The sequence below is a fragment of the Lutra lutra genome, chromosome 3 (assembly GCF_902655055.1).
Source record: "Lutra lutra chromosome 3, mLutLut1.2, whole genome shotgun sequence".
In the NCBI taxonomy this organism is placed as follows: Eukaryota; Metazoa; Chordata; class Mammalia; order Carnivora; family Mustelidae; genus Lutra; species Lutra lutra.
In genome coordinates, this window is record NC_062280.1 from 12,444,490 (window position 1) to 12,469,821 (window position 25,332).

Here is a 25,332-nt window from a genome sequence, read left to right on the forward strand (position 1 = left end):
GAAGTCGGCTTGTCCTTTCCTCTCCCCCTCTGCCCCTATCACTGCTCCTGAGCATGGTCTCTCTCTCTCTCTCTCAGATAAGCAAATAAATAACCGTGAATTCTAAAAAAGAGAACTTATAGTGGTCAGTGAAAGGCTAGTTAAAGAGTTCTGTATTTCTGTCAAGTACAGAGGATTACTGTTTCAAAGCAAAAATGTTCAAAAGCAGATGATCAGTGGGGGAAAGCACAAATTTCAATAATTTATTACCACCCTAATTTGCATACAGAAACATCAACTATCTCTTTTGATTCTGAGCCAAACCCTGTGTGGTTCGGTGATTATCATTGCACTTTTATTCATAAGCTTAGGTCTCAAATGATTAGATTCCATCAGTGGCAAAAATAATATAAATTTTTGCTTAAACGTGATTTATATGCAAGTGCTACAGTAGAACGATTAAGAAGTTTCATTATTGTTATCCCACAGAAAAATAAATACGTTGTCTCCCCTGCTCTTCACGTTGGGCAGTTTCTTCAAGTTTTTATTTAAATTCCAGTTAGTTGATCTATAGTGTCATGTTAGTTTCAGCAGCAGAATCTCGTCCCTTACCTATGACATCCAGTGCCCATCCCAAGGGCCCATCACGCATTTAGCCCATCCCCTGCCCAGCTCCCCTCCAGCAGCCCTGTTTGTTCTCTAGGGTTAAGAATCTCTCATGGTTTGTTTCCCTCTCTCTTTTTTTTTTTTTTTTTTACTCTTCCCCTGTGGTCATCTGTTTTGTTTCTTAAATTGCATATATGAGTGAAATCATATGTTTCTTGTCTTTCTCTGCCTGACTTATTTTTCTTAGCATTATACTCTCTAGCTCCATCCATGTTGTTGCAAATGGTAAGATTTCATTCTTTTTGATGGCTGGATAATATTTTATGTGTGTGCGTGTGTATATATACACACACACACCCCACATCTTCCTTTCATGAGTCTGTGGACATTTGAGCGCTTTCCATAATTCGGCTATTGTTACTACTGAGCAGTTTCTTATTGAGCAACCCGTAACAGTCTAAGACCATAAAGTTGAACAGAAGTTTTTAAAACTCAGAGTTTCTCCCTGAAAAAGTGATGACTTAGTGGAGACCTGAACGAAGACTCACAGTTAATGAAATAAAGAATAGCAGGGTTGGGGAGGAGAGATGTCTTCCAGCAGTGGGAAGGGCATGTGCCAAGGCCCTGTGGTGAGGAGAGAGCAGAGCAGAGACCTTGCGGGGTTTCATGAAGCTGTGCCTAGCACACAGTGGGACTTAGGTTGTGTTGGTTATGATCAGCTCTCATTCTGAAGCACCTCAGGGCTAACATCTGTCTGCACAGGTGTACCTAAAAAGCAAACACATGACCTTTCTGCTCCTTGGTAGGAATGTGGTCTGTGACACTACCTGTGATTTCTCTGTGACTCTTCAACTCACTGATGTCATTCCTCTCAAGACCCTCCCTCCGGGGGCATCTGGGTGGCTCGGTGGGTTCAGCCTCTGCCTTCGGCTCAGGTCATGATCCCAGGGTCCTGGGATCGAGCCCCGCATCGGGCTCTCTGGTCAGTGGAGAGCCTGCTTCCTCCTCTCTCTCTCCGCCTGCTTCTCTGCCTACTTGTGATCTCTGTCAAATAAATAAATAAAATCTTTAAAAAAAAAAAAAAAAAAAAAGACCCTCCCTCCAGGCCTCTGTATCTGCTAACCCCGTCCCAGGGCTTTGCCCAGCACGCTCCGTCCTTGCCAGCCTGCAGAGTGTTTCATGAGGCGCACTCCTATGTATCTGTCCCAGGACCCCTGAGGAGATCCAGCAGGGCTCACACATGGCGCTGAGGCACGTGCTCATGGAGCTGGATATGACACCAGGCCCTGGAAGGTGTTGGACGCAGCCTTTCCTCTTTTCCTCCTTTGGTCTGGCTCCTCGCTGTCTGACCTTTACTACTGGCCTTTCCTACTCCCGCCTCTCCATCCTCCGTATCTACTTCCCACGATGTCCTTCCCTCCAAAGAGACCCTCAGGCCTAGCTTACTGAGATTCTGGAGGGAGGATCGGAGGGCGCTGCTTCCCCTGGCCCCGAACCCTGGTCTGCGTTCCGTTCGTGGGTTCTGCGCAGGGTCCCGATTCAGCAGGGATCCCTGGCTTGCCTTCGTGCACATGAGTTTTGAAAGTAGTTGCACATAGCGGTGCTTGAATTACTAAGACGCTTGAGGACAGTCTTTTGTTGAAATACCCAGAGGAATGGAAGCACGGTTTGATGCCAGCTTCACGGACTCCTTCACATCCTCAAGTGGGCATTAAGCAGCTTAACAGTTTACTGTGAAAACCTTCATCCCTCCTGTTGCTGGCCCGGAAGGTCCGAACTAACCACTGTATCAATATCTAGCTTTGTGGAGGATGTGTTGGGCCTGAGGATAGGTCTTAAACCCCTGATGTCCATCTTGTAAACTCTCTGGGCACATAATTATGTGAACAAATTTAATCAACAAGAATTTACCCTGATCTTCAGCTGGCAAAGAAATTAGCAAAGGCCCCTTCCTCCTCCATTCTCCCCTCCCAACACACACACACAGGCGGCCGGGCTCCCAGCCTCTAGGCTCTGGGCCTTGTTTGGAAGCTGGGTGGGTGGGAGGACCCGGGGAGGCTGCCCTGGCACTCACCCTTGGGAAGCCTGAGCACACCCACTCCTGTATCCTGGGCATGAATTTCCTTTGGTTCTTCCCTTGCATGCTCTGGGATCCCAGAGGCTCTAATTAGAAGCCTACGGGTTGGTTTCGGGGGGGTGGGGGGTGGAGGTATTTCTTCTTACCATCATCATTTTCTTCCCTTTCCATCTGGTTTTTCGCTTTTTCTCCAGTAAGTCCGGTGGGTCCTCTCACCTTCCTCTCCCCTTTCCCGGAAAGCCAGTGGGCTGCACGGGGATGGCAGGGCGCCTTCCTCCCCAGCTGCTCTGCCCCATCACCCTTGCCGGCACAGGGCAGGCACTCAGCGAGTGCTTGTGCCACGGCGGAATGTTCTGTGCGTCTCCGCATTTCCCGTGCGTTTCCCGTGCTCGCTGTGGCGTGAGCCGGTGCGCCCCGCTGCAGCCCGCAGGTGGACGGGGGAGCCCGAGTTAGCTGCGGGCTCCCGCGACCGCCGCAGTATCCCCGCCCCCTAGTTCTTCCGACTCCTGTTGGTGTCCAGTGGAATTCAAACCCTCCCTAAGATTTGTGTCCGATCCAGGGGGAAGGTGGGCCGGATATTCTCGCGCTCAGTCGCCTTCCATCTGTTCAACCTCATACTGACCCAAACTGGAAGGCGGCCCCCTGCTCGGTGTCTGTGTGCGCACCTGCTCGCCTTCAGACCATCCGCTCCCCGCACAGTGACGATCCGGAAGGCTCACGTCACACTACTGGCCGTGTACACCTTCGGCCTTGTGGCTCCTGGAAGTTCCTGTGCCCCCCCCCACTGCTGAGGTCTCTCTTCGGCTCTTGACCCGGCACCATCCTCACCCTTCTTGCTGACTCTTCTCCCCTCCTCTTTTGCCTCTTTCTGTAGGGGATAAAAATTCAAAACGTGTTCTCAGGCAGAGAAGCTGAGTCGTATCGTTGTGACTGGGGCTCCTGACTCCAGATTTCTAGGTTCTCACCTTGTCTCTCTAACAGCTCATCCGTTAGCCTCGTTTTCCTAAGCTAACGTGGAACTGCCCTCTCCGGGTGAGCTGTTAAACGCGAACACAAAAAATTGCTTCATATTGGCTTCATGTGTGAACTTGACAGAGGAGCTAAATATACCTCATAATCACAGGCGCACAAGCCTCTTTTGACTTAACTCAGCATTTCATATGATTCATTCATATGATTAAGCATAGCATTCATATGATTAAGACACATATGCTGGTTTATGAGTAGATGGTCTCTGGAAAGAAATGGAAGAAGCTGGTGTTGGTGGAGACCTCCAGGGAAGGGAGCCAAATACACGGGGACAGAGGGGGATGAAGACTTTCTTCTGTATTTCCTCTATTTATTTTTTATTTTTTTTTTAAGATTTTTTTTTATTTATTTATTTGACAGAGAGAGAGAGATCACAAGTAGACAGAGAGGCAGGCAGAGAGAGGGGAAGGGAAGCAGGCTCCCTGCTGAGCAGAGAGCCCGATGTGGGACTCGATCCCAGGACCCTGAGATCATGACCTGAGCCGAAGGCAGCGGCTCAACCCACTGAGCCACCCAGGCGCCCTGTATTTCCTCTATTTAAAGCACATTGACATCATACCTATTTAATGTCAATAAAGAAGTTACAGGTATCCTGATGTGCTGGTCATACCAGCGTGATCCTATCCAGTGACCATAAGCCGTATGCGACATGGGGACAGTTGATATCTGCACTTGATGGATGAGGCTCAGCGCCTGGTTCTGGAGACTCTGCCACTCACTGGACACCTCAGTTCTTTCCCTTAGGATTTCCTTGTTGGAACGAGCTGAGCTTCTCAGCACACCGTCCTGACTGGCCAAGTGTTCAGGTTCCACGTCTGGGTGAGGAGCCCCAAAAGTCCTATAGGCATATCCCAAAGACACTTCTTACCTTGACCAATATTACAAAATATTCCTCCTAAGAGGAAGTAAATCTTAAATACACTTCAAGTTTTAAAAGTACACCTGATGGGGGCAAAAACACATCGGTTGGAACAGAGAGGTAATAACCATGGATGCTTACTGCTGTGCATTGACGCACGTTAATTATGAGTTTACAAACTACAACCAAGCAAAAAAATCTCATTGGTTTTTTCGGAGGGATGCTAGGGAACCAACTATTGTTTTGAAAACAGATATACTAGCATTTATCCTGCTTACCTGTATAAATTGTACTACATGTTAACCCGAATAGTTGATAAGGGAAAGTTTCTCTTTGTGCAAGACTTCAAGGTAAATAAATGAATACGGAGTAGTAGAATTTGAATAGCCCCATTTTTAAAACCCTATTTATCCAGGTAACCATCATCAGTGACTGCTGATAATCGTAAAAAATAGAGACGCCCTTTGTATTTCCTACAAATTTGTTATGAGATGTAAGAATTTGAATACATTCAGGTTTGGTTTTTTTCTAACAGGAATATTTATAACTGCGTTGGGTCATTATATGTCTGCTGGTGGAAGTAGATAACATAAGGTACCCTTCCTGAAATATAAACAAATCTAATCAGATTTATATATCTCATACCATATTCATAGGAAAATTTAAAGAATGGGTTAAATAATACCATGCAGTACAGTCAGCAAAGTTAAAACCTTGGACAACTGAACAGAACAAACGACCTACTTTTTTCAACAAATGAGTTGCAAACAGGGTGTGGAGAGATAAAAACAGATTTCCTAGACAATCAACCAATTGCAGTGGCCGGACTTACTTAGATCCTGGCCCAAACAAACTGTTAACAAATACGTAGGGAACAAATATGGCCGTATTATATATTATTTTATATATATATATATATATATATATATATATATATATAGTATAAATATTATTATATATTATATATATAATATTGCCATATTATATATGGCAAATATATAAATTTGAACACTGAGTAGATACCTGATAATATTAAATTATTGTTAATGTTTTTAGGTATTCTAGTAATACTATGTAATACTATGGTAGTAAAAGTATAAAGTAATACTATGTAATATAAAGTAATACTATGTAATACATAGTAATACTATGGTTATAGTCCCAACAAAGTCATTATCTTTGCGAGATATGTATTGAAGTATTGATGGTTGAAATGAAAATTTAAAAATACCTCGCATCTATACTTATATATACATGAAAATCTGTGAAAGGATACGCAGCTGACCCTTGTGCAATGGAGGGGAGAGAGTTGGGGTGCCCACCCCCCACACAGTCTAAAGTCTGTGTATAACCTTTTGACTCCCCCAAAACTTAACTTACAGCCTCTTACTGACCAGAAGCCTTACTAATACCATAAAGGGTCCATTCACACATCTCATATGTTATATGTATTACATAATATGTTCTTACAATAAAGGAAGCTAGAGAAGCAAAAATGTTATTTTTTTTTTAAAGATTTTTATTTATTTATTTGACAGAGAGATCACAAGTAGGCAGAGAGGCAGGCAGAGAGAGAGGAGGAAGCAGGCTCCCTGCCGAGCAGAGAGCCCCATGCGGGGCTCAATCCCAGGACTCTGAGATCATGACCTGAGCCGAAGGCAGTGGCTTAACCCACTGAGCCACCCAGGCGCCCCGCAAAAATGTTATTGCAAAAATCATAAGGAGAATACACTTGAGGTATTGTATTGTGTTTACCCAAAACAACGCGCGTGTAAGAGGACCTGCAGAGTTCAAGGTGTTGTTCAGGAGTCACCTGGATGAGGGGATTCTGATGCTGTGTTCTGTTGTGAGGGGAACTAGGAGTCAGGATGGGAGAGAAGTGAACTATTGGACAGATTATTATTTATGCAAAGAACTAACCAAAAAGTAATATAGTGTGGGGGGAAAAGTTAATTTGAACTTGAAATGCTTCTTTGGGGGAATGAGAACGTATAGAGTTCTATTATAGAACACGTAGATGGATTGATCCAGGCCCTACTTCTCAAAGCAGGTCCCAGGGCCATCTGCATCAGAGATGGGCCCACGTCCCCGCCCCCCAGCCAGTATCTGAGGGAGCAACACACAGAGGCATGTGAGAACTACAGGCCTAGATCCCCTGAACCCTGGCTTTTCAAATACTCCTCATATAGTCTTGGAACTTCAGAATTCATAGGGCAAAAATACTGCCAAATTTAAATTCAAAGCAGCACAATTCTGAAAGTCAGAAAAGGCTTTTTTTTTTTTTTTTTTTTTTTTAGATTTGCTGACAATGATTTAATCAGCAGATGTCACTATGAAATACTTGGGAGCAACCCTTCCGTGTTGCCTCATTTTTGGAAAGGCAGAGGGTGCTGCTGGCATTGTAACATAGAAATATTTATGGTAATTTTGTATTTTGTTTAATGAAAATAATTTTTCTTGTGCTTCCAGTGCTTATTAAAAGTTTCTCTTTGATTAAGCATTCTTTGCTTTTGTTTCTGTTTTTCCCCTCCCAGCATCATTGACAAAGAAGTTTCATTAATGGCAGAAATGGATAAAGTTAAAGAAGAAGCCAGTAAGTAGACACATGGTTGTTTGGTTAGGTGCCTCCTAGTCTGAAGCAATCTGTAGGTCCACTGGCAGTGATACAGATTCTGAGAAAGGTCCTAAAATTCATACCGAAATCCTGGCTAATGAGCTCTGGGACCTCGGGCAAGCCACGAAGCCCCTGGAGACCTTGGGAACCTCGTGTGGGCGTGGCCCCGGAGCACACAGCAGAGCAGGTACTCAGCAAAGAGTAGGTGTCCCACTGAGTCACTTAAAATTGGGGGCGTATAAAGGGGTACTTACAGGTAATCGGGTTTAAAATGACATTGAATTTAGAATTAAATTTTCAAACATCGGTTTTATGCTTTCGCAACTTCCATATCTTGCTATGTGACTTAAAACGATACGTTTCCCTTGTTCTTTCTTAGGTTCAGCTACCTCAAGTTTAACACATCACATTCCTCTAAGAAAACTGTCCATTTGAAACTTTACTTAAATTCCCCTTAACATTTTGAATCACATCTTTAAATTTTTTTTTTAATTTTTTTTTTTTTTTTTTTTTTGACAGACAGATCACAAGCAGGCAGAGAGGCAGGCAGAGAGAGACAGGAGGAGGCAGGCTCCCTGCTGAGCAGAGAGCCCGATGCGGGACTCGATCTCTTGACCCTGAGATCATGACCTGAGCCGAAGGCAGAGGCTTTAACCACTGAGCCACCCAGGAGCCCCGAATCACATCTTTAAATTAAACGTGTCTGCCTTTTTTTCCGAGCACTTCGGATGCCGGACAAGGCAAACTCACCAGGCTAAAAGCAACACGTTCCAAGCTTTTAAGCAGCTCTTATAAGTTTAATAATTCAAATGTAGAGATGTACTAAGTGAAATTTTCTTAAAACACTCCCGTTTCTGTTTACAAACTCAGTCATACCTGCCGCCAGCTTAACGCCTCGCGAGAGAATCAATGACGGGTTTTAAGTTGAAATCACAAATGAGACCATTTAATGTCCCAAATACCCTGTTTAAATAATAAACACCCTCAGACAGTCTTAAAATATTCGTATACCCTGGGTTGGATTTATTGTATTATCTTTATACTTATTTCTAGTTCTCAGTTTGTCCAATGGTCGTCAAACTATTCAACAGATAGTAGGACAGATTTAAACTCCCGCCAACAGGCTGGGGTTCATGGGTGCGACATTGTGAGACCAGATTACTTTGTCAGCGGCAATAGCAAGCCCCAGGTGAGGCTGCTAAGCCCTCTCTTAGGATCAAATGCAGTCCCCTGTCATTGATGAGAACCCTAAAACCACATTTTTCACCTGGGATCTAGTCTTACAATTTTTATCTCCTGTGCATTTTATTTTTTTTAATTTTTTTAAAAGATTTTATTTATTTGACTCACAGAGATCACAGGTAGGCAGAGAGGCAGGCAGAGAGGGAGGAGGAAGCAGGCTCCCTGCTGAGCAGAGAGCCTGTCGAGGGGCTCAATCCACGGGGCTCAATCCCAGGACCCTGAGATCATGACCTGAGCCGAAGGCAGAGGCTTTAACCCACTGAGCCACCCAGGCGCCCCTCTTCTGTGCATTTTAAATTCTTTATCCTTACCCAGATTTTTCCTCACTAACTGGATGAGTGGCTCTGCACCCCAAGAACCTAATTCCTTCCCCTTCAACAGCGGTGCCTTTCTTTTTACCAGAATGAAGGATCCGACCAAATTCATTCTTTTTCTATTTTTCTTGTCTGGCCCTTGGTCGTAATTCAGTAGTTTATGAAAAGTAACAATTGGTATTTTTGTTACACAACTTTTTAAAAATGATTTTAAGCAACGTCCGAGAATTTCAAGTAACAGCAAGTTTTATGAAATAAAACGAAATGTGATCCAGGGTTCAGCTGTGGAATATTTAGGCAGTTACACAATCCCTTTGAATGTGAAATTATTTTATTTTATAAAATGTTTTTATTTTATAAAATAAATATTATTTTATTCTTATGAAGTTTGTTGATTTCTTCAGTAAAGTTGCTTTCCACATGATCTGGGACTTTCCACATTTCTTAGATACAGCTTATTCTTTCTTGTTAGTTTCATGTCCTATTGATAACAATGTAAGCAACCAACACAGACACAAAAGGGTCTCTAGCACCAAAATACAAAGTTACTAGCACATCCCCTCCTAAGAGGTTAACAGTAGACCTCAGATATCACGTGCTCATTCTATCTTCTTCTTCTTTTTTTTTTTAAAGATTTTATTTGCTTATTTGACAGAGTGTGATCACAAGTAGGCAGAGAGGCAGGCAGAGAGAGAGGAGGAAGCAGGCTCCCTGCTGAGCAGAGAGCCCGATGCGGGGCTCCATCCCAGGACCCTGAGATCATGACCTGAGCCGAAGGCAGAGGCTTTAACCCACTGGGCCACCCAGGCGCCCCTCATTCTATCTTCTTGAGAGAATAATATTAGGATCCAAGACCTGTGGGATTTGGAGCATCTCTGGAGAGCTTCCCCATTTTAAAAATTCAGTTAATAAACATTTACTGTGTGCTTGCGTATGTGTTATGCACTATCACAAACCGGGTTTGACGGCAAACAGCAAACTCTGGGACCTGTACACACGGAGTTCTCAGCGTAGCTAAAAGCGTGAGATTGGTTGGTAGGGTTTGCCTAACTTCATTCAGTCATTGGTGCCAAGGCTCCTAGTTTGACAACTGCCCAGAGCCCCGGGGAAACCATCTTGCTCGCACTGGGGACAAGCAAGACTGAGTTCCAATCCAGATTCCACCTGTTTACTGGCTGTGTGCCTTCGAGCCATTTTGTTAAGCTCCTCAACATCCACGCTTACTTCTCAGAAGGGGTGGAATAAGAATAGTATCATCTCAAATAGTTACTGTGAAGATAAAAGGGGAAAATATATGCCAGTGCCTGACCCAGTATGTGTACAAAAAGGGAAAAGCACTCACTAGTGAAGGGGTCAGTGCAGCCTCCTCACATGACCACCAGAAAATGGAGGCGGACAGAGCTCAGCAGCGTCTCTCAGGTGACACAGGCGTGTCTCCACAGGCAGAGGGAACCACTGGATTTCCCTCCACTAAGAACTGAACTGTCCTTCCAACCACCGTCTTGAGATGGCTCGTCTATGGTCTCCGGAGTACCTTCCACATTTTCTGTTTGCTGCCCATGTTACAAACCTTATTTCCTCAGTTATAACATAAACCCCTCGGTCCGTCACGGCGCCTGATGTAGTGCTGAGAAGATTGTAGGTACTTCATAATATCTGTTAAGTGAATTATTGTAATTAATTCAGTGTCTGTAGGCTGTGGGATCCAATATTAGTAATTGCAAAAAAAAAAAAAAGGAAGTATATTCTAGATGAACATATCTCACTTTATGAATATTTGAGGTTAGCATTTTTTTTAGTGTATGATACTAAACACGTCACGTAGGTTATTTCATTTAGTTCCACAGTAGCCCTAAAAGTAATATGATTATTACGTTTATAGATGAAGAAGCAAAACATGTTGTAGTGCTGTGGTCTCAGACTCTGTTTGAAGGAACTGAAGACCAAAATAGGTGTGTTCTTGGAGCATCAAATTTATTGGAGATACGGGAAGAAAACATATTAACAGGAGCGCAGATCTATTGGGAGGTGAAGGAAGGACTCACAACAGTAAAAGGGTAAAAGAATCAAAGAATCTTCGTGCTTGAAACAAGCTTTGTGTCCCAGCTCCTCCCCCCAGGATTTCAAGCCCACCCTCCGCTAAAGAGTATGATTTGAGAAGCCCTAAAATTTTCCATGGTTCATGCAACAAGAGCCAGCTTCCAGCATGTTCCAAAAACTTGAAGGAATTCATAAATCCTATTGTGAAAATGGATTTCAGCCTACCAGATACTGTTTATAAAAAGTACCTAAATAATATTAATGACGTCCCGAATGCAGTGAACATGAAAGCTGCATGAAACTGTCTCTCTACAGATTCCCAAAAGGATGTTGCTTTCAAAACATACCTTATTATTCTATTTTAAATTTGAGGATCAGTGAATCTTAGGATCTGGTCTGGTTTTGTTTTTGCTTTTTGTTTCTGTGATTGATGTTTTTGAGGTGAAACTGATAGTGTCCCCACAGAATATTGGCTTTAGATCTCCAGTTTTAAGGCTTTTTCATAATGAAAGGCTTTGAGATGTTAATGAGACTGTATGTAAAACTCATCCCAACACTGGGTGAGGCAAAAGTATTCGTTTTCATACACATTTGCATGCGGGTAAACTCAGAATTTATTGGTGATTTTGCACCTGCATTCCTATTTCAGGACCCATTTATATCTATTTCTACAAAATCTTTTGTGCGAATGCCCAAATTCTTCTCAAAAAGTACAATTATCCCTAATTGTCACCAGTCCCACAAATGATCCATTAAGAAAAGTCAGACCTGTTTAACTGTGTAGTCATTCAGGGTCTGCTGACCCCTTTACTATCGGCTCACCAAGTATAGGCCTTCAGAATTTCTTTTTTTAATCTTTGCAAGAGCAAAACCCTTTGGTTCAACTCCCTGCTCAAGAATCGTTTTTTCATGCTATAGACTTAGTCTCATTCCTATGTTGAATTATGGCAAATATATAAATAATCAAAGGTATAAATGTTAAACATGCCTCAGTGGTCCTTCTAGAAAAAGAACTTCTGTCCTTCTTTGCGTATTCTTTTTTTTTTTTCCAAAGACTTATTTATTTGTTTGAAAGAGACCTCACTCATGGAGGGGAAGGCCAGAGGGAGAACGAGAGTCTTAAGCAGACTCTGTGCTAAGCCCAGAGCCTGACAGGGGGCTCGAACTTATGACCCCAAGATCATGACCTGAGCCAAAACCAAGAGTTGGACACCTAAGCGCCTGTGGCACCCAGGCACCTCATGTATTGCTTTTTTTTTTTTCCAAGTAAGTGTTTTTTAAAATTTTTTAGAAGATTTTATTTATTTATTTGACAGAGAGAGATCATAAGTGGGCAGAGAAGCAGGCAGAGAGAGAGGAAAGGAAGCAGGCTCCCTGCTAAGCAGAGAGCCCCAGGCAGGGCTCAATCCCAGGACACTGAGATCATGACCTGAGCAGAAGGCAGAGGCTTTAACCCACTGAGCCACCCAGGCGCCCCCGCATACTGCTTTTAAATAATGGATTGATGCGTTCGTTCAGTCCTTCATTCAGTAAATGTACATACTGGGCACCCACTTTGTACCAGGCCCTAGGCATCGTGGACACGAAAAACTTTAAGTGTAGTCTCTGCCATGATTGGAGATTCTTCCAGGGGCCAGGCTGGGATCATTAATGAGCCAGGCAGGGCAGGGAGTGACCACGGCACGATGGGCGCCACGCTCCATCCATAAAGGGTGACAACTCAAGGGTTGCCAGTTGTTGCCACATGTTGGCCAACTGTGGCCAGAAATTCCAATATTTTAGGAGAAGCCAGAAATCCAGCTTCTGAGTGGAATCTCCTAATTTCCAAATGCGGACAATTCATTTATATAAGTAAAATGTGGACCCAACAAAACATACGTACTCTGTGGCCACACATGAGAGTAGGCCACCTCTGTGTGCCCTCTTGTGTGACTGGGTAACTGGGACATCATTCAGTAATACGGGGTCTGTACTCGGATGGATTCTTTCCACAACCATCATGGGAACTCGTTTTCCACTAGCTCCCCTGTGTCCTGAAAGACTACGGCATACATCAGCTTTCGCTCAGCTACATGGGTTTGTAAATGGGAGGCAAGGGGAGTCCTGGTGGGTAATCAGAGCATGATTAGAGGAGTTTAGCCAACAATTAGGCCTTCTGAGTTATAGATTACTGATTCTATCAACATCTCAACATTTGTATCAGCATTAGTGATAATGTTTCTCTGTCTGCAGAATGGATTATAGCTTGCAGGAAATCTTAACTCTTGATTGCTTTTCAACTTTTCAAGGGGTTTTGAAGTGGCTATTTTTGACATTTATACATTAAGAACCCTTACGGTGAGAAATCATTGTTTGGCTCTGCGTGTATGCTGTGAATCTGGTCTAATAAAGCAGTTGACTTTTGTTCAGACAAGAAAGGAATGTGACTCCAACATGTGTAGCGTCTTCATTGGGTGGACTTCTTTCTTCTCATAACTCAAAATGCTTGTCCAAAAGAAAGGAAGGCCGTCGTCTGTGACTTCAAATTAGAGAACAAGCTATCTCTCGGAAGAGGAAATTTCGTATTTAAATCTCACTCTATGTGATTGTGTGTGTTGCTTTTGAGCTAGCTGTAGAATCTTTTGGGAAACATAGACACATGCACACAAATTCACCTGGGGACTGCTACCTCTGCTTGAACCTTCAGGCCATCCGATAGACGTGTGAAATGTGGCACCAGAAAACTCCCTGGTATCTTCTGCGCAAATGCTAAAGAGGATACACAAATCCAGTCCAAGCGGGTTTTGACTCACCCTGGACATTTTTCCATGGGGGACGCTTAAAACAAGGCACTCTGGGGGCACCTGGGTGGCTCAGTGGGTTAAAGCCTCTGCCTTTGGCTCAGGTCATGGTCTCAGGGTCCTGGGATCGAGCCCCGCATCGGGCTCTCTGCTCAGCAGGGAGCATGCTTCCCTCCCTCTCTCTGCCTGCCTCTCTGCCTACTTGTGATCTCTCTCTGTCAAATAAATAAATAAAATCTTTAAAAAAAAAAAAGTCACTCTGGTCTAGAAGTTCTCTTTGGTTGCAAAAATGGAAACAGATCTGCAGAATATCAAAAGCAGAGGCATTTTTTAGCTCACAAAAAGCTAATAAAATAAAACTTCGACATCACATTCCAATGATACAGCGAGTGGCTCTCAATGAGTAAGTGGTAAAGTTCAGAAGGTCTGACGCTGTTAGCATTTCATAGTCTGGCACATCCAGGAAAATGGTTTTTGCTTAGTGGCCTCCCTATCTTTGCGATATCATTCAGACAGGATTTCACCAAGTGTCTTTTTTTGGTGATAGTGGTTCTGAGTAATGCACAAGTCGCAAAGACTAAATTAAGGAAGTGAGATCAGACAGCAGCGAGGAAAGCGAAGAAGACCGTGGGTGTACAGTGAATCCAAAGGGACCATGTTTGATCCGAGTTGGTGGATAAGGACATACGGAAGTGATCAGTCCTGAGCACCGAGGCCCAACCCACCTCAGTAACCAGCTCGGAAAACCTAGTCATGGTCCAACAGAGCGATCAGTACGTGGAGGGAGAACCGATCCCAAGAAATAGGTCATTTAATATGTTTAGATCGCTGGCCCTAACGCACTATTCTTTCTTACGTGGCAGTGGAAATCCTGACCGCTCGTCAGAAGAAAGCGGAAGAACTAAAGAGACTGACGGATCTGGCCAGTCAGATGGCGGAGATGCAGCTGGCTGAACTCAGGGCAGAAATTAAGGTCAGTTCTAAAATACCACAGCCTGAACCCGGAGCCAGAGATCTGATCCCCATTACGTTTGTTTTGCATCGATAGAGTGCGGCTCTCTGAGGATCTGATGTAATGCACCCAGCTTTAATAGTTCTTTCCCAGTGCTGAGCTAGAGAATACAGAAGGGCAAAGAACCCACTAATCACTGTATTTAAGTCTACTCTGGTTTGCAGGGATATATTATTACAGAGGAGAAGTACGAGCTCTTTTCTTAGTCAGTAGAGACTGACCCAAATAAAATGTATTCAACCACGAATTAGAGCTGGAATGGGGGATATTATTTTCGCCATATGTAATTCAGGTGTATGTATATAAGCACTCAGACATGGGAACACACAGCAAGTGTGAACCTGGTAGAACAGTAAGGATGCTAAAGCTTACATAATACACAGCGACTTCTTTCTTGTATCCTTTTCTAGCTGACTTGCCCTTTTATTAAGAAGACCACCCACAGATACGTATTTATTAGATCTCTATAGTGGCAAGCGATAGAAGCTGACCCTGGCTAACCTCGAGAATAAGAGGAAGTTGAAAGAAATTGAGTGCAGCTCACCAAAGTGTGATCGGAGGACTCCAGGCTACACTTGGGCAGAAACCCAGGCAGCCTCCTGGGTGACATAGACAGCTGCAATTACCAGACTCTCTTCAGGGCACCGTTAGAGTGGGGGACCTTCAGATGTCATCAGCCTTTGTGCCACCCCACCCGATTCACGTCCCAAAGAAGGAGATTCTTTTTTTTTTTTTTTAAAGATTTTATTTATTTATTTGACAGAGAGAAATCACAAGCAGGCAGAGAGGCAGGCAGAGAGAGAGAGGAGGAAGCAGGCTTCCTGCTGAGCAGAAAGCCCGATGTGGGGCTCGAACCCAGGACCGGGGATCATGACCTGAGCCGAAGGCAGCGGCTTAACCCACTGAGCCACCCAGGCGCCCCGCAAAGAAGGAGATTCTGATTGGCCTCAGCCTGAATGACAGACACCACTGGGCTAAGGGAGGCCTTGACTGACAGACCCACCAACACTGGGGATCTTTGAAACTGCATTGGGATACAGTTATCAGGAGGAGAGAGGTTACCAGAAGGGCAGAAACAAGTGTCTACAACAAAACGGGAACTTACAGTCTCTACATTTTCCATTATCCTCTTCTTTGTCCCCGGTGCCCTGAACATACATGCGTATACACATGGGCTCAGCGTCTGCCCAGCTTCTAGGGTCTAGAGTGCTTTGAGGACACAGTTGCTACTCACTTTCTGAGTGGGACTGTCTGCTCATCCAGGCATAAAAGTTGTTGGGGTGGCAGAAAGTGGCAAGTGACTTCAGTCCTCTCTGCCCTGGTTAAGCATGAAAGGGAGCCCCTTGGGGATAAGGACCTCCTCTGAGGGTCCTGAGAAGTCCTAATGGTTTTTCCCTTCTCGTCTGGTCTTTGTTGTTGCCAACCAGTCACTTGCAATGGCCTCCTACCCAGCCTTTCTGCCTCCACTGTCTCCCTCCAGCCTGGTCATCCACCCTAAGACCAGAGTCATAGTCCAGAGCAGATCTGGCCATATATATATATATTCCAAGCTCTGTGCCCAAGGGAGGAAGGTGAAGTTGCCAGCTCCAGGTCTGTGACATCTGCTTACTTTCCAAGTTTCATTTCTGCCTATCCAGATGCCACTCATCAAAAAATGGTTAACGACACAGGCTTTAGGCTGAAACAGCCCAGCTCCTGTGGCCTTGGGTAAATTAAATTCCTCTCAGATTCCTAGAACCTTGATTCCCTCTCTATAAAATAGAGATAATAACAGAACTGACTTCATAATAATGCGATCAGATGAAAATGAGATTATCTGTTAAGAATTTGGTCCACGTCTGCTAAGTGATCAATATATTTCTTTTAATGTTCCAGCACAAATGCTCCCTCTCACGTAACACTTCCCTCATGCCCCTTAGGTGGAAATCATTCTTCCTCTTTTGTATTCCTCAAGCACCTACCACATTCTACCTCATATGGTGGTATCTGTTTCCCTTGTCTTGTGGTAAACTCCCTGGCAAATTCAGGAGGGACTGAGTCCTCGTTATTTCTGTATTTCTCACTCTGTCATCTACACACAGATCTTAATTTTAAATGAATTGAAAAGTAATCTCTTTCCTACTTCCTTAAACAGCACTTGAAATTCTACCATTCAAGATACTGTTTTCTAGTTACTAAAGGTTTTTTGAGTGTCCTGCCTCCCTGTTAGGATGGGGAAGGATAACGTGTCTTCTTTCAAGAGTGGGTAACACCTTAGCAAGTCATTGGCCAAATTAGAAAGACTGCCAGAATGCAATCCTGCCATCCCAAAATCTGTAATGGGACAGAACATGCGGTGGGCGAGGGGTGCTGAGAGTTAAACACGGGAGTCCAGATGCACATTTTGCCCAATCACAGTTTTCTCCAGGTCTGGGCAGGAGAAAGGCAAGACCCTCACAGAGTCCCAAAAGGAGAAGGGGATAGATGTTTCTCCAGGCAGGTCAGACCAGGCCTGGTTTGACAGAGCCTCCCAGGGGCAGAGCTGGCATGCCCAGCCTCCTGGTTAGAAGGGACAGCGGCTGCTGAAGGGCAGAGCAAATGAATCCACTGAGTGCTTGGGTCACTCCTGTAACCGTGGGGCTCTTATCTCCTCCAGCACTTCGTCAGCGAGCGGAAATACGACGAAGAGCTCGGGAGAGCTGCCCGGTTCTCCTGCGACATCGAGCAGCTAAAGGCCCAAATCATGCTCTGCGGAGAAAGTGAGTTTTGCGTACTTGCTAAATAATTCTGTGTGAGTTAAGCTTGGTGCTATTTGGAGTTGATATCGGAAATGTCAGGTGTGCGGTCCCCCAGGGGGGTTAAAGCGAGGTCTAAAGAGATTTAATGATCTAAGGTCACGACACAAGTCACTAGAAATGTCAAGATTTGAACTTAGAGTCTTCAAATGCCACTGCCTGTCTGTAAATCCCCGGGATTTATGAAGCAGAACAGAACGGGTCAGCTAGTCTCTATCTTTTGCAAACTTTTCTTAAGCACCGGCAGATAAACTGCCTTTCTGATTTCCAACAGCCTGGTTCCACAGAGACCTGTTACCCTGAGAGCCGGGCTCCCTAACAAGTCTGGGGACAATCGGCTCTGGTCATAAAGGGCCCAGCTGTGGTCTGTGAACGGCTCCCCGTGCCCTGAGTCTCTCCCCCTGGTCTGTTCTGCGTGCTTGCCGGGGGAAGTCTGCAGATAATGAAGGACTTCACTTCAACCATTAGCTTTAGGCTTGTTCACTATTAAGCCTTAATTAGAGCAGTTAATGTGCAACAAAATTGGCTGATCTTTTTTTCTCCTACTCCAGCCCACCCATGGGGGCGGGTAGGGATGGGAATGAACAGAGAGATGGCATTAAGGACGGGAACAAGGAGGAAAGGAAGGACTGGAGAGGGACGTGAATTCCCCACAACCTCAGAGTCAGCTGAAAATTTGCAACGTGGCTGCACTTTTGTTTTCAAAGTCAAAAGTGCTTTTTTCCCCCCCTAAGTATAAAAAAATAGAAGCTTGATCTAAAAATTAGAGAACTGGGGGCACCTGGGTGGCTCAGTGGGTTAAAGCCTCTGCCTTCGGCTCGGGTCATGATCCCAGGGTCCTGGGATCGAGCCCCGTATCGGGCTCTCTGCTTGGCAGGGAGCCTGCTTCCTCCTCTCTCTCTGCTTGCCTCTCTGCCTACTTGTGATTTCTCTCTGTCAAATAAATAAATAAAATCTTAAAAAATGAAAAAATAAAAAAATAAAAATAAATAAATAAAATAAATAAAAATTAGAGAACTGTATTAAATAGAACATGCCATTACTTTTATGTATCCCTCACACTTTTTATGCACGTTTCATTTGTTTTAAGTCAACTATTACATCTCTCATGATACTGTATAATTTATTATACTATACATATACTATATACTATATATATACTATACATAATACAAAGTAATTGATTCATTTTTATCATTTCACAACATATGGTTGAGATTTTTCCATGTCAACGTATTTAACTCATAATTTATATGAATATAATTGACACAACCAGTCCCCTAATTGTGGACCAGTTGCTACCAACTTTTTCACTGTTACAATAACACCATTGTGAGCATCCTCGTTCACGTATCTTTGGCAGTTATCTGATTTTCTGACTGAATGTCTTTTTTATTTTTTTTTAAGATTTTATTTTTGAGTAATCTTTACAGACAACATGGGCTTGAACTCAACCCCAAGATCAAGAGTCACACGCTGTACCAACTGAGCCATCCGGACACCCCCCTCCCAATGCATTTCTTTTCAATTATTTTCCTTTTTTTTTTTTTATGTTCCCTCCCTCGTGTCATAATCTACCCATTTATCATTCCCTACCCCCGCATTTGCCCCATCTGAAAAACAAACGAGCGGGTTCACAGTTGGCCATTCAACTGTCCATGCAAGTTTCCACTTCAGCCTGGTGATGAGTGAGACCCTGAGGCCAAGTGACTGTCCCCATCTGAGGAGGGATGGTTGGTGCAGCTTCACCCCCTTTCCTCCAGAGCACTTCCAGGGCCATCTCGTGGGAGGAACCATCCCGTACCAAACAGCAAGTGTCCACACGAGAGACAGCCTCCCCTGTTGGAGCCAGTAGTCATCCAATGGAGGACTCCTTCCAGCTCAGCTTTGTTGAGAACACACTGGAAACCCACAGCTAATGAACCAGAGTCATCCCTGAGCTGTAGGAAATAATGACCACCCCCCACCCCCCTGAAACTGTATCTAGTGAACACAAGAGCCACTGAAATCCCCTGGTCACGTTGGGACAGTCCCCAATGGGCTGTCACACTTTACTTACAAATAAGGGGACTAGAGATGCATCCCTGTCCTTCCCATTTCTAATGTTCTGTGATCCCTACTAGTCACTGCTGATCCTCTGGAAAAACCCAAGGATGAAGTCCGATCCAACACAGGTAGCAGAGAACATTGCTTTTAAAAAATTGTTGACAATTTTAAGATTCAAAAGTCTGATTGTCCAGCATGGCAGTCAAATTCTGGTGAACGGTGAGAGGGAGGTCGAAACTTCATCCTTGAGCGGTTCCCTCCAGCCCTGACTCAGCGTCATCACACAGAAATCATTCCAGCCCAAACCACCTCATTCAAAACCGGCAGGGCTGGGATGGGATCGCGAACATTGAAGAGCCCAGCCTGCTGGGATCTGTGTGATGAGGCACACTGACTTGAGCTTTGACTCAGTACCCACCTGCAGATGAGCTATAGAAAATGGCATCGGGAAAGAGGCCGGATCATGTGGCTCTCGTGGGATATGAACAGTGCTTTAGGGCTTGTTTGGGCCGGCAGGCCTGGTTCCTTCGTCGTAGAATGTGCATGACCCAGGGTGACAAAATTCCTGACACCCAGCAGAACATCCACGTGTCCGCATGCCTCCTGGTCCTCCTGTGTCTCTGCAGCCCCCACTGGTCTAGCGAGCGGACAGCAGGCCCGGGCTTGGGAACAGGGAAGCCGAGAGGCAGAACACCCTTGTGCACAGGCTCAAGAGGGTACTTCGAGACTCTGCTGTCTCTCTTCCTTCTGCGGTTCCTAACCTAAGGAATAACACTATAGTTGCTCAGATATGTCTTCTTGCCGACAAGTGTTTCCCAACTTGTGTGATGATGCTGTCATCACCGTCCGGTGACTCTCACAGAACCTTGCTGGTCTCCCAAACATGAAAGTGCCCTTTCAGATGACATCTTTAAATATATATACATATACATATACATGTTTTTGAAACTCCTATGTGTATATATACATATATGTATGTGTGTGTGTGTATGTATATATATTTTAAAGATTTTATTTATTTGACAGACAGAGATCACAAGTAGGCAGAGAGGCAGGTGGGTGGGAGGGAGCAGGCTCCCTGCTGAGCAGAGAGCCCGATGTGGGGCTCGATCCCAGGACCCCGGGATCATGACCTGAGCCGAAAGCAGAGACTTAACCCACTGAGCCACCCAGGACCGCATATAATATACATATACATATATATGTTTTTTGAAGCTCTGCCGGTGTCTCCCGTCTGCTAAGGGCTTCCCCGAGGCGGGAGGGTCGCGGCGCAGCGGGTAACGCCAGGCGCTTTCTCGTTGCAGGTCACGCACCCAAAGAACAGCTATCCCTCAAGAACGCCTGAGCTCCCTGCTGCCCCTGCTGAACGCCCACGCGGCAGCCTCTGGAAACAGAGTCACTTTACCCGAAAATCGACCAATCACAAACAAGCCCTCGGAGGGTAAAGCCGCAACCCCAAAATGGCCCGCACCCTTCCCAGCGCGCCCGAAAGCTCTCCCCAGGCCGCGCCAGCTAATAAGCAGGTGAGCTGTGTAGGGAGGCCAGCGTGCGCTGCCCCCGGGTGTCCGACGACGCTGGTGCCCGGAGGAAATACCTGCCGGGCTGGGGAGGCCTCTGGCCGCGGGGGGGGGGGGGGGGGGGGGGGGGCTCCCCGAACAACCCCCGTCAGTCCGCGCACACTCCAGAGGTCCTTTTCCAGGCGGATGAGGTGGCCCGCATACGCCTGAAGGAGCCAGCCCTTCTTGTGCCTTTGAAGCCGCACACCCCCACCCCCCGCACACCCCCACACACCCCGCACACCCCCACACATCCCCCCCACACCCCCACCCCCCACCCCCCACCCCCCCCCCCCCCCCGCCAAGCCCGGGACATGGGAATAAGAGTCCGTACCTGCTCACAGACACTACTTGATGAAAGGAAATCTGGCGTCTGTTTTGTAAGTTCCTTGAATTCCCAATTATGTGTAGTTTTTCAGTACAAGGCCAAAGTCAGTTCAACTTCCCTGTCTTCTTTTGGGCTTTCGGTAAAGAGAGTATCTTTCAAAATGACATTATTAATTCCTCTGTGCTGTGGCTCCTAAAAATATAAGCGTCCAAAGGTCAGTCTTCCCTCTTTCCTTCTGCTCCTCCACTGTATGCCTAAGAAGCGATTTCCCCCTGGTCATTAGAGGATGAACAAGACATGGGATTTGATGATACAGACGTTGGGCATGCTATAAAGACAGCTTTCATGGTCTCTAAGAAAGAGAGCTCAAGTAAAGAGACTTTTTAAAGCATTCCAAAATCCTGGTTTTCCAGCAGGTGCCCTGTTGGATTCTGTGGTCTAGGGTTTTTAGCATTCTCATAAATGACACTGACAGGCATTTCTCTGGGCTCAGAGGTCTTTCCCAATGTCAGAAGAGCACTTCGACAAGGAGCATTTCATACATTCATGAGCTAAAGATCATTATCAGGCCTGTTTTACTTGTCATCTAAACACATCTTCACACCTTTTGTTCTTTGGTCATTATTAAACCCCATATGTAAAGTAAGTCTAAAATTTAGGCTGGGTTTCCCTTTTCTAAAAACAAAGGAAGCCAAATTAAATGCGAGTGACATAGATACTTTTTCAGCTCACTGTTACCATTTCCAGTAAAACATTTCAGGCGATGGCTCATTTAAGCCGAAGCATTCCTCCATAGAGAAGCCAGAACACTGCAGACCTAGGCACGAAGGGCCCTTGGGCCAGCCCTGCACTTGGGAGTAACCCCTCCTGGCCCTCTCCCAGCCATGGACCTCACTATGGAGCAAGACGGAGGAGATGCCAGGACTCAGAATCTGTACTCTCCCTTCTGGAAAGTGCTCCAAATACTCCAGATCCTGAATTCAAGTCCCAAAATGGCCCCAAGCCTACTTTTAGGGTCTGTTTGGAACACTTTCCTGGATATGGCACCCTGAGAGCCAACCATACCACCGGTGCGCACACCCCTAGGTCCAGAGCAGGATTATTTGTGAGGGGTAAGGACGAAGCTGAAGCGTGCAGGCTGGAGTGCCCACATTCATGTGTGCAAGGCCCACTCACCACGTGGGAAGGAGTCAGAGCAGGGAAGAGACAATATTCACTCATGCGATTATATGGGCCTGCCTTTGTGCTCCTGCCCTGGGTCCTGCATGACGAGGGGTGGGTCTGCCCTAAACCTATACCATCCAGTCACCACGTACAAATTTAGAACTTTGTATCTTTATAAGCCATAAAATCACACATTTTAATAATAGAAGTTTGATTTTCAGTAAAGTCTCTGTTCATGGAACAAACTATGGATCTTGTCAGGAAGACCATATGCGAAATAGGAATGTCTCTATCGTTTTCTAACTGTAGACCTTGGGCAAGTCTCTTAAATTCATTATCCTCATCTGTAAAATGAAGCAAGTAACAGCAACTATCTTAAAGGGTCAGTGTGAGGATACACAAGATGGTCCCTTGAGTGAGGCCCGGCATGCTACAAGCGCTCAGTGAATGTTGGCTGTTACTGACCTCAAGGAGTTCAGAAATCCTTCCCTTGTACAGGGACAGACACACTGACCGTTGCTTCCTCTCTACTCTTCCATTTACATTCGTGGCTGCTGGTTTGTTGAAGGGTACCAGTTTTCCAGTATGATGCTTCAGAACTCGTGTTGGCTGAGAACTCCGAGAAGTTTATTAGAAGAGCGAATCACCTGTAGGAAAATTCATGTCACCTCTATACCCTGCCAAGATCTACCAGATAGACCTCAGCCTTGTGTTTACCCAAGATGATATTTCTAAGCTATGATAGTTGTTTTGAGATAAAAATGGAAATGCTGCTTTAGAGAAGAAAACTTACAAACTAAATTTTAAGCAGAATTTTACATTTTGCTTCTATATCTAATGAGAATTCCTATACCTAATCCATTTAGAAGGTCCAAGAAATTTTCATGATAGAGAATTATCCTTGTTCTGCCTCTGTGTTAACATTTCATTCCATGATATTTTAAGTGTATTTTATGGGGTTTCGTTGGTTCTGGCATTGTCTCTCTTAGACATCTGAAACCTCTCTTCCAACATTAGTCATTTTTTTGGAGTTCCACTCACAAGATGGTCTGCTATTCTTTTAAGCTTGAGGATTGTATCAGCTTGACCCCATTTGCATGTTGTCATCGTCCTCTAGGGTGTGAAAAAGGTTACCTGTGGCTTAGGGGTTTGGTTTCCCTGATGTCATCTGGAGTTTGTTGGCATCTAATACCCATCTCTTTTTTTTTTCGTTTTATCTTTTCTTTTTTCTTTCTTTCTTTCTTCCTTTTTTTTTTTTTTTTTTTTGGCAGAATGGGTCTTCTAGCCAAAGACGGAGATTTAATCCCCAGTACCATAACAACAGGCTGAATGGCTCTGCCAAGCCACAGGGCGGTGGAAATGAAGCTGATTTGATGGCGAAGGGCAACAACCGCCATGAACACAGAAGACAGCCGCACAACGGCTTCCGTCCCAAAAACAAAGGCGGCGCCAAAAACCAAGAAGCCCCCTTGGGGACAAAGACCCCCGAGGCCCCAGCCCATTCAGAGAAGCCCCGGCGAAGGCAGCACGCTGTAGACAACTCGGAGGCCAGGCCGTTCCGGGGGAACGTCGCTAGGGTTTCACAGTGCAATCTCTGCCCCACGAGAATAGAAGTTTCCACAGACGCCACGGTCCTCTCGGTCCCAGCGGTGACGTTGGTGGCCTGAGTGAGGAGGAAGAAAAAAAAAAAGCAGTTTCCACTCAGTTTTGGTTCCCTGCCCGAGGTGCTGACCCAGTTTGCTGCCAAAGAGAGTCAGTCAGAATGTGCAGACCCTCTGTGGTTGTGTCATCCTCTCTTAATCATTTTTACTAATTCTAATAATCAGCCCTAGCTTGCTTTCATAACTTTCATGGCTTTGCTTGATCTGTTGACGCTTTTTCTCATCAAGACATCGCAGCATTTTAGCCCGGCAGTATTTACTCGTTTGTTAGGAAAATCAAGATGTGGCTACAGATCAGAGGCTCAGTAGCAACCTGTGTTGTAGCAGTGATGTCAGTCCATTGATTGTCTTTAGAGAGTTAATGTTGGGAAAAAAAAAAAAAAAATCTTACCGATCAGACAACCATGATCCGCTGAAGACACATGCGCTTTTGTAGAATTTAACACCTGGTGTTTTTCTGAAAAAGAAAATATATATATATACATATATTGCTTTATTTGAAACAAATTAAAATATGCTGCATTTGACACCTGGCTGGCTTTTTTTTTTCTTTTTTTTTTTTTAATTGATGCCCACTTTGTTTTTCAATGTAGGCCCTCTGAGGAAACTGGAGGGAGTTGGCTCAGAGCTCTCCCCAGTATGCTTGCTCTTAGGACAAGTACCTTTTCAGAAAAAAACAATGCCTCACAGTGGCCCCGGCTGGTCTGTTGCCCCACATATAAATGGGTAGTATACACCCCAATCATCTTAGACACCATGTGGTAATTCGGAAGCCTTGGTCGCAAGAAACATAGACCTCAGCTCAGCCTCATTGAAACAATAAAGACAATTTATTGGTTCAGTGACCGAAAAGTCCAGCAACAACATATGACTTGGGTCCAGGTTGGTCCAGACTCCAGCTCATTTCTCTTCATTAGCTCAGCAGTCCTTCCTCCTTAGGCTGACATCGTGTTCGGAGGGGTGGCAAATAGCTACTTTGTTCCTAGGGTTCAAGTCCAACCCCTGCACTGTCCAGAAGAAAAGAGACGCTGTCCAGGTAGCATCCACATGGAGCATGTGTCCTTGTCAGAAGTCTGCGAGGAAAATCGTTGGCCCAGATTGCTGGTAGGCCTGTCACTCAGCCAGTCAGCAAAATGGGGGAGGGGGCAGCAAAGAAGGCTTACTAATTAACATAAACTGGTTGGATCCCAGCCTTGGAGCTGGGGTGTGGCCAGTTCCCCAGAAGCACAGGGGCCTGTAGGAAGGGCTATG

General features: G+C 45.1%; 1 protein-coding gene across 1 annotated transcript in view; it reads left to right on the forward strand.

The window, feature by feature from the left end:
• The window catches only part of SPATS2L (spermatogenesis associated serine rich 2 like), a 165,970-nt gene extending 141,362 nt beyond the window's left edge, over positions 1-24,608 (forward strand). The window contains 7 exon segments of the mRNA XM_047720835.1: positions 7,085-7,143; positions 14,404-14,513; positions 17,188-17,290; positions 20,678-20,714; positions 20,716-20,759; positions 20,762-20,895; positions 23,692-24,608. Of these exon segments, the coding sequence (XP_047576791.1) occupies positions 7,085-7,143; positions 14,404-14,513; positions 17,188-17,290; positions 20,678-20,714; positions 20,716-20,759; positions 20,762-20,895; positions 23,692-24,087 (883 nt within the window). The 3' untranslated portion in view covers positions 24,088-24,608.
• Positions 24,609-25,332: the final 724 nt, after the last annotated feature.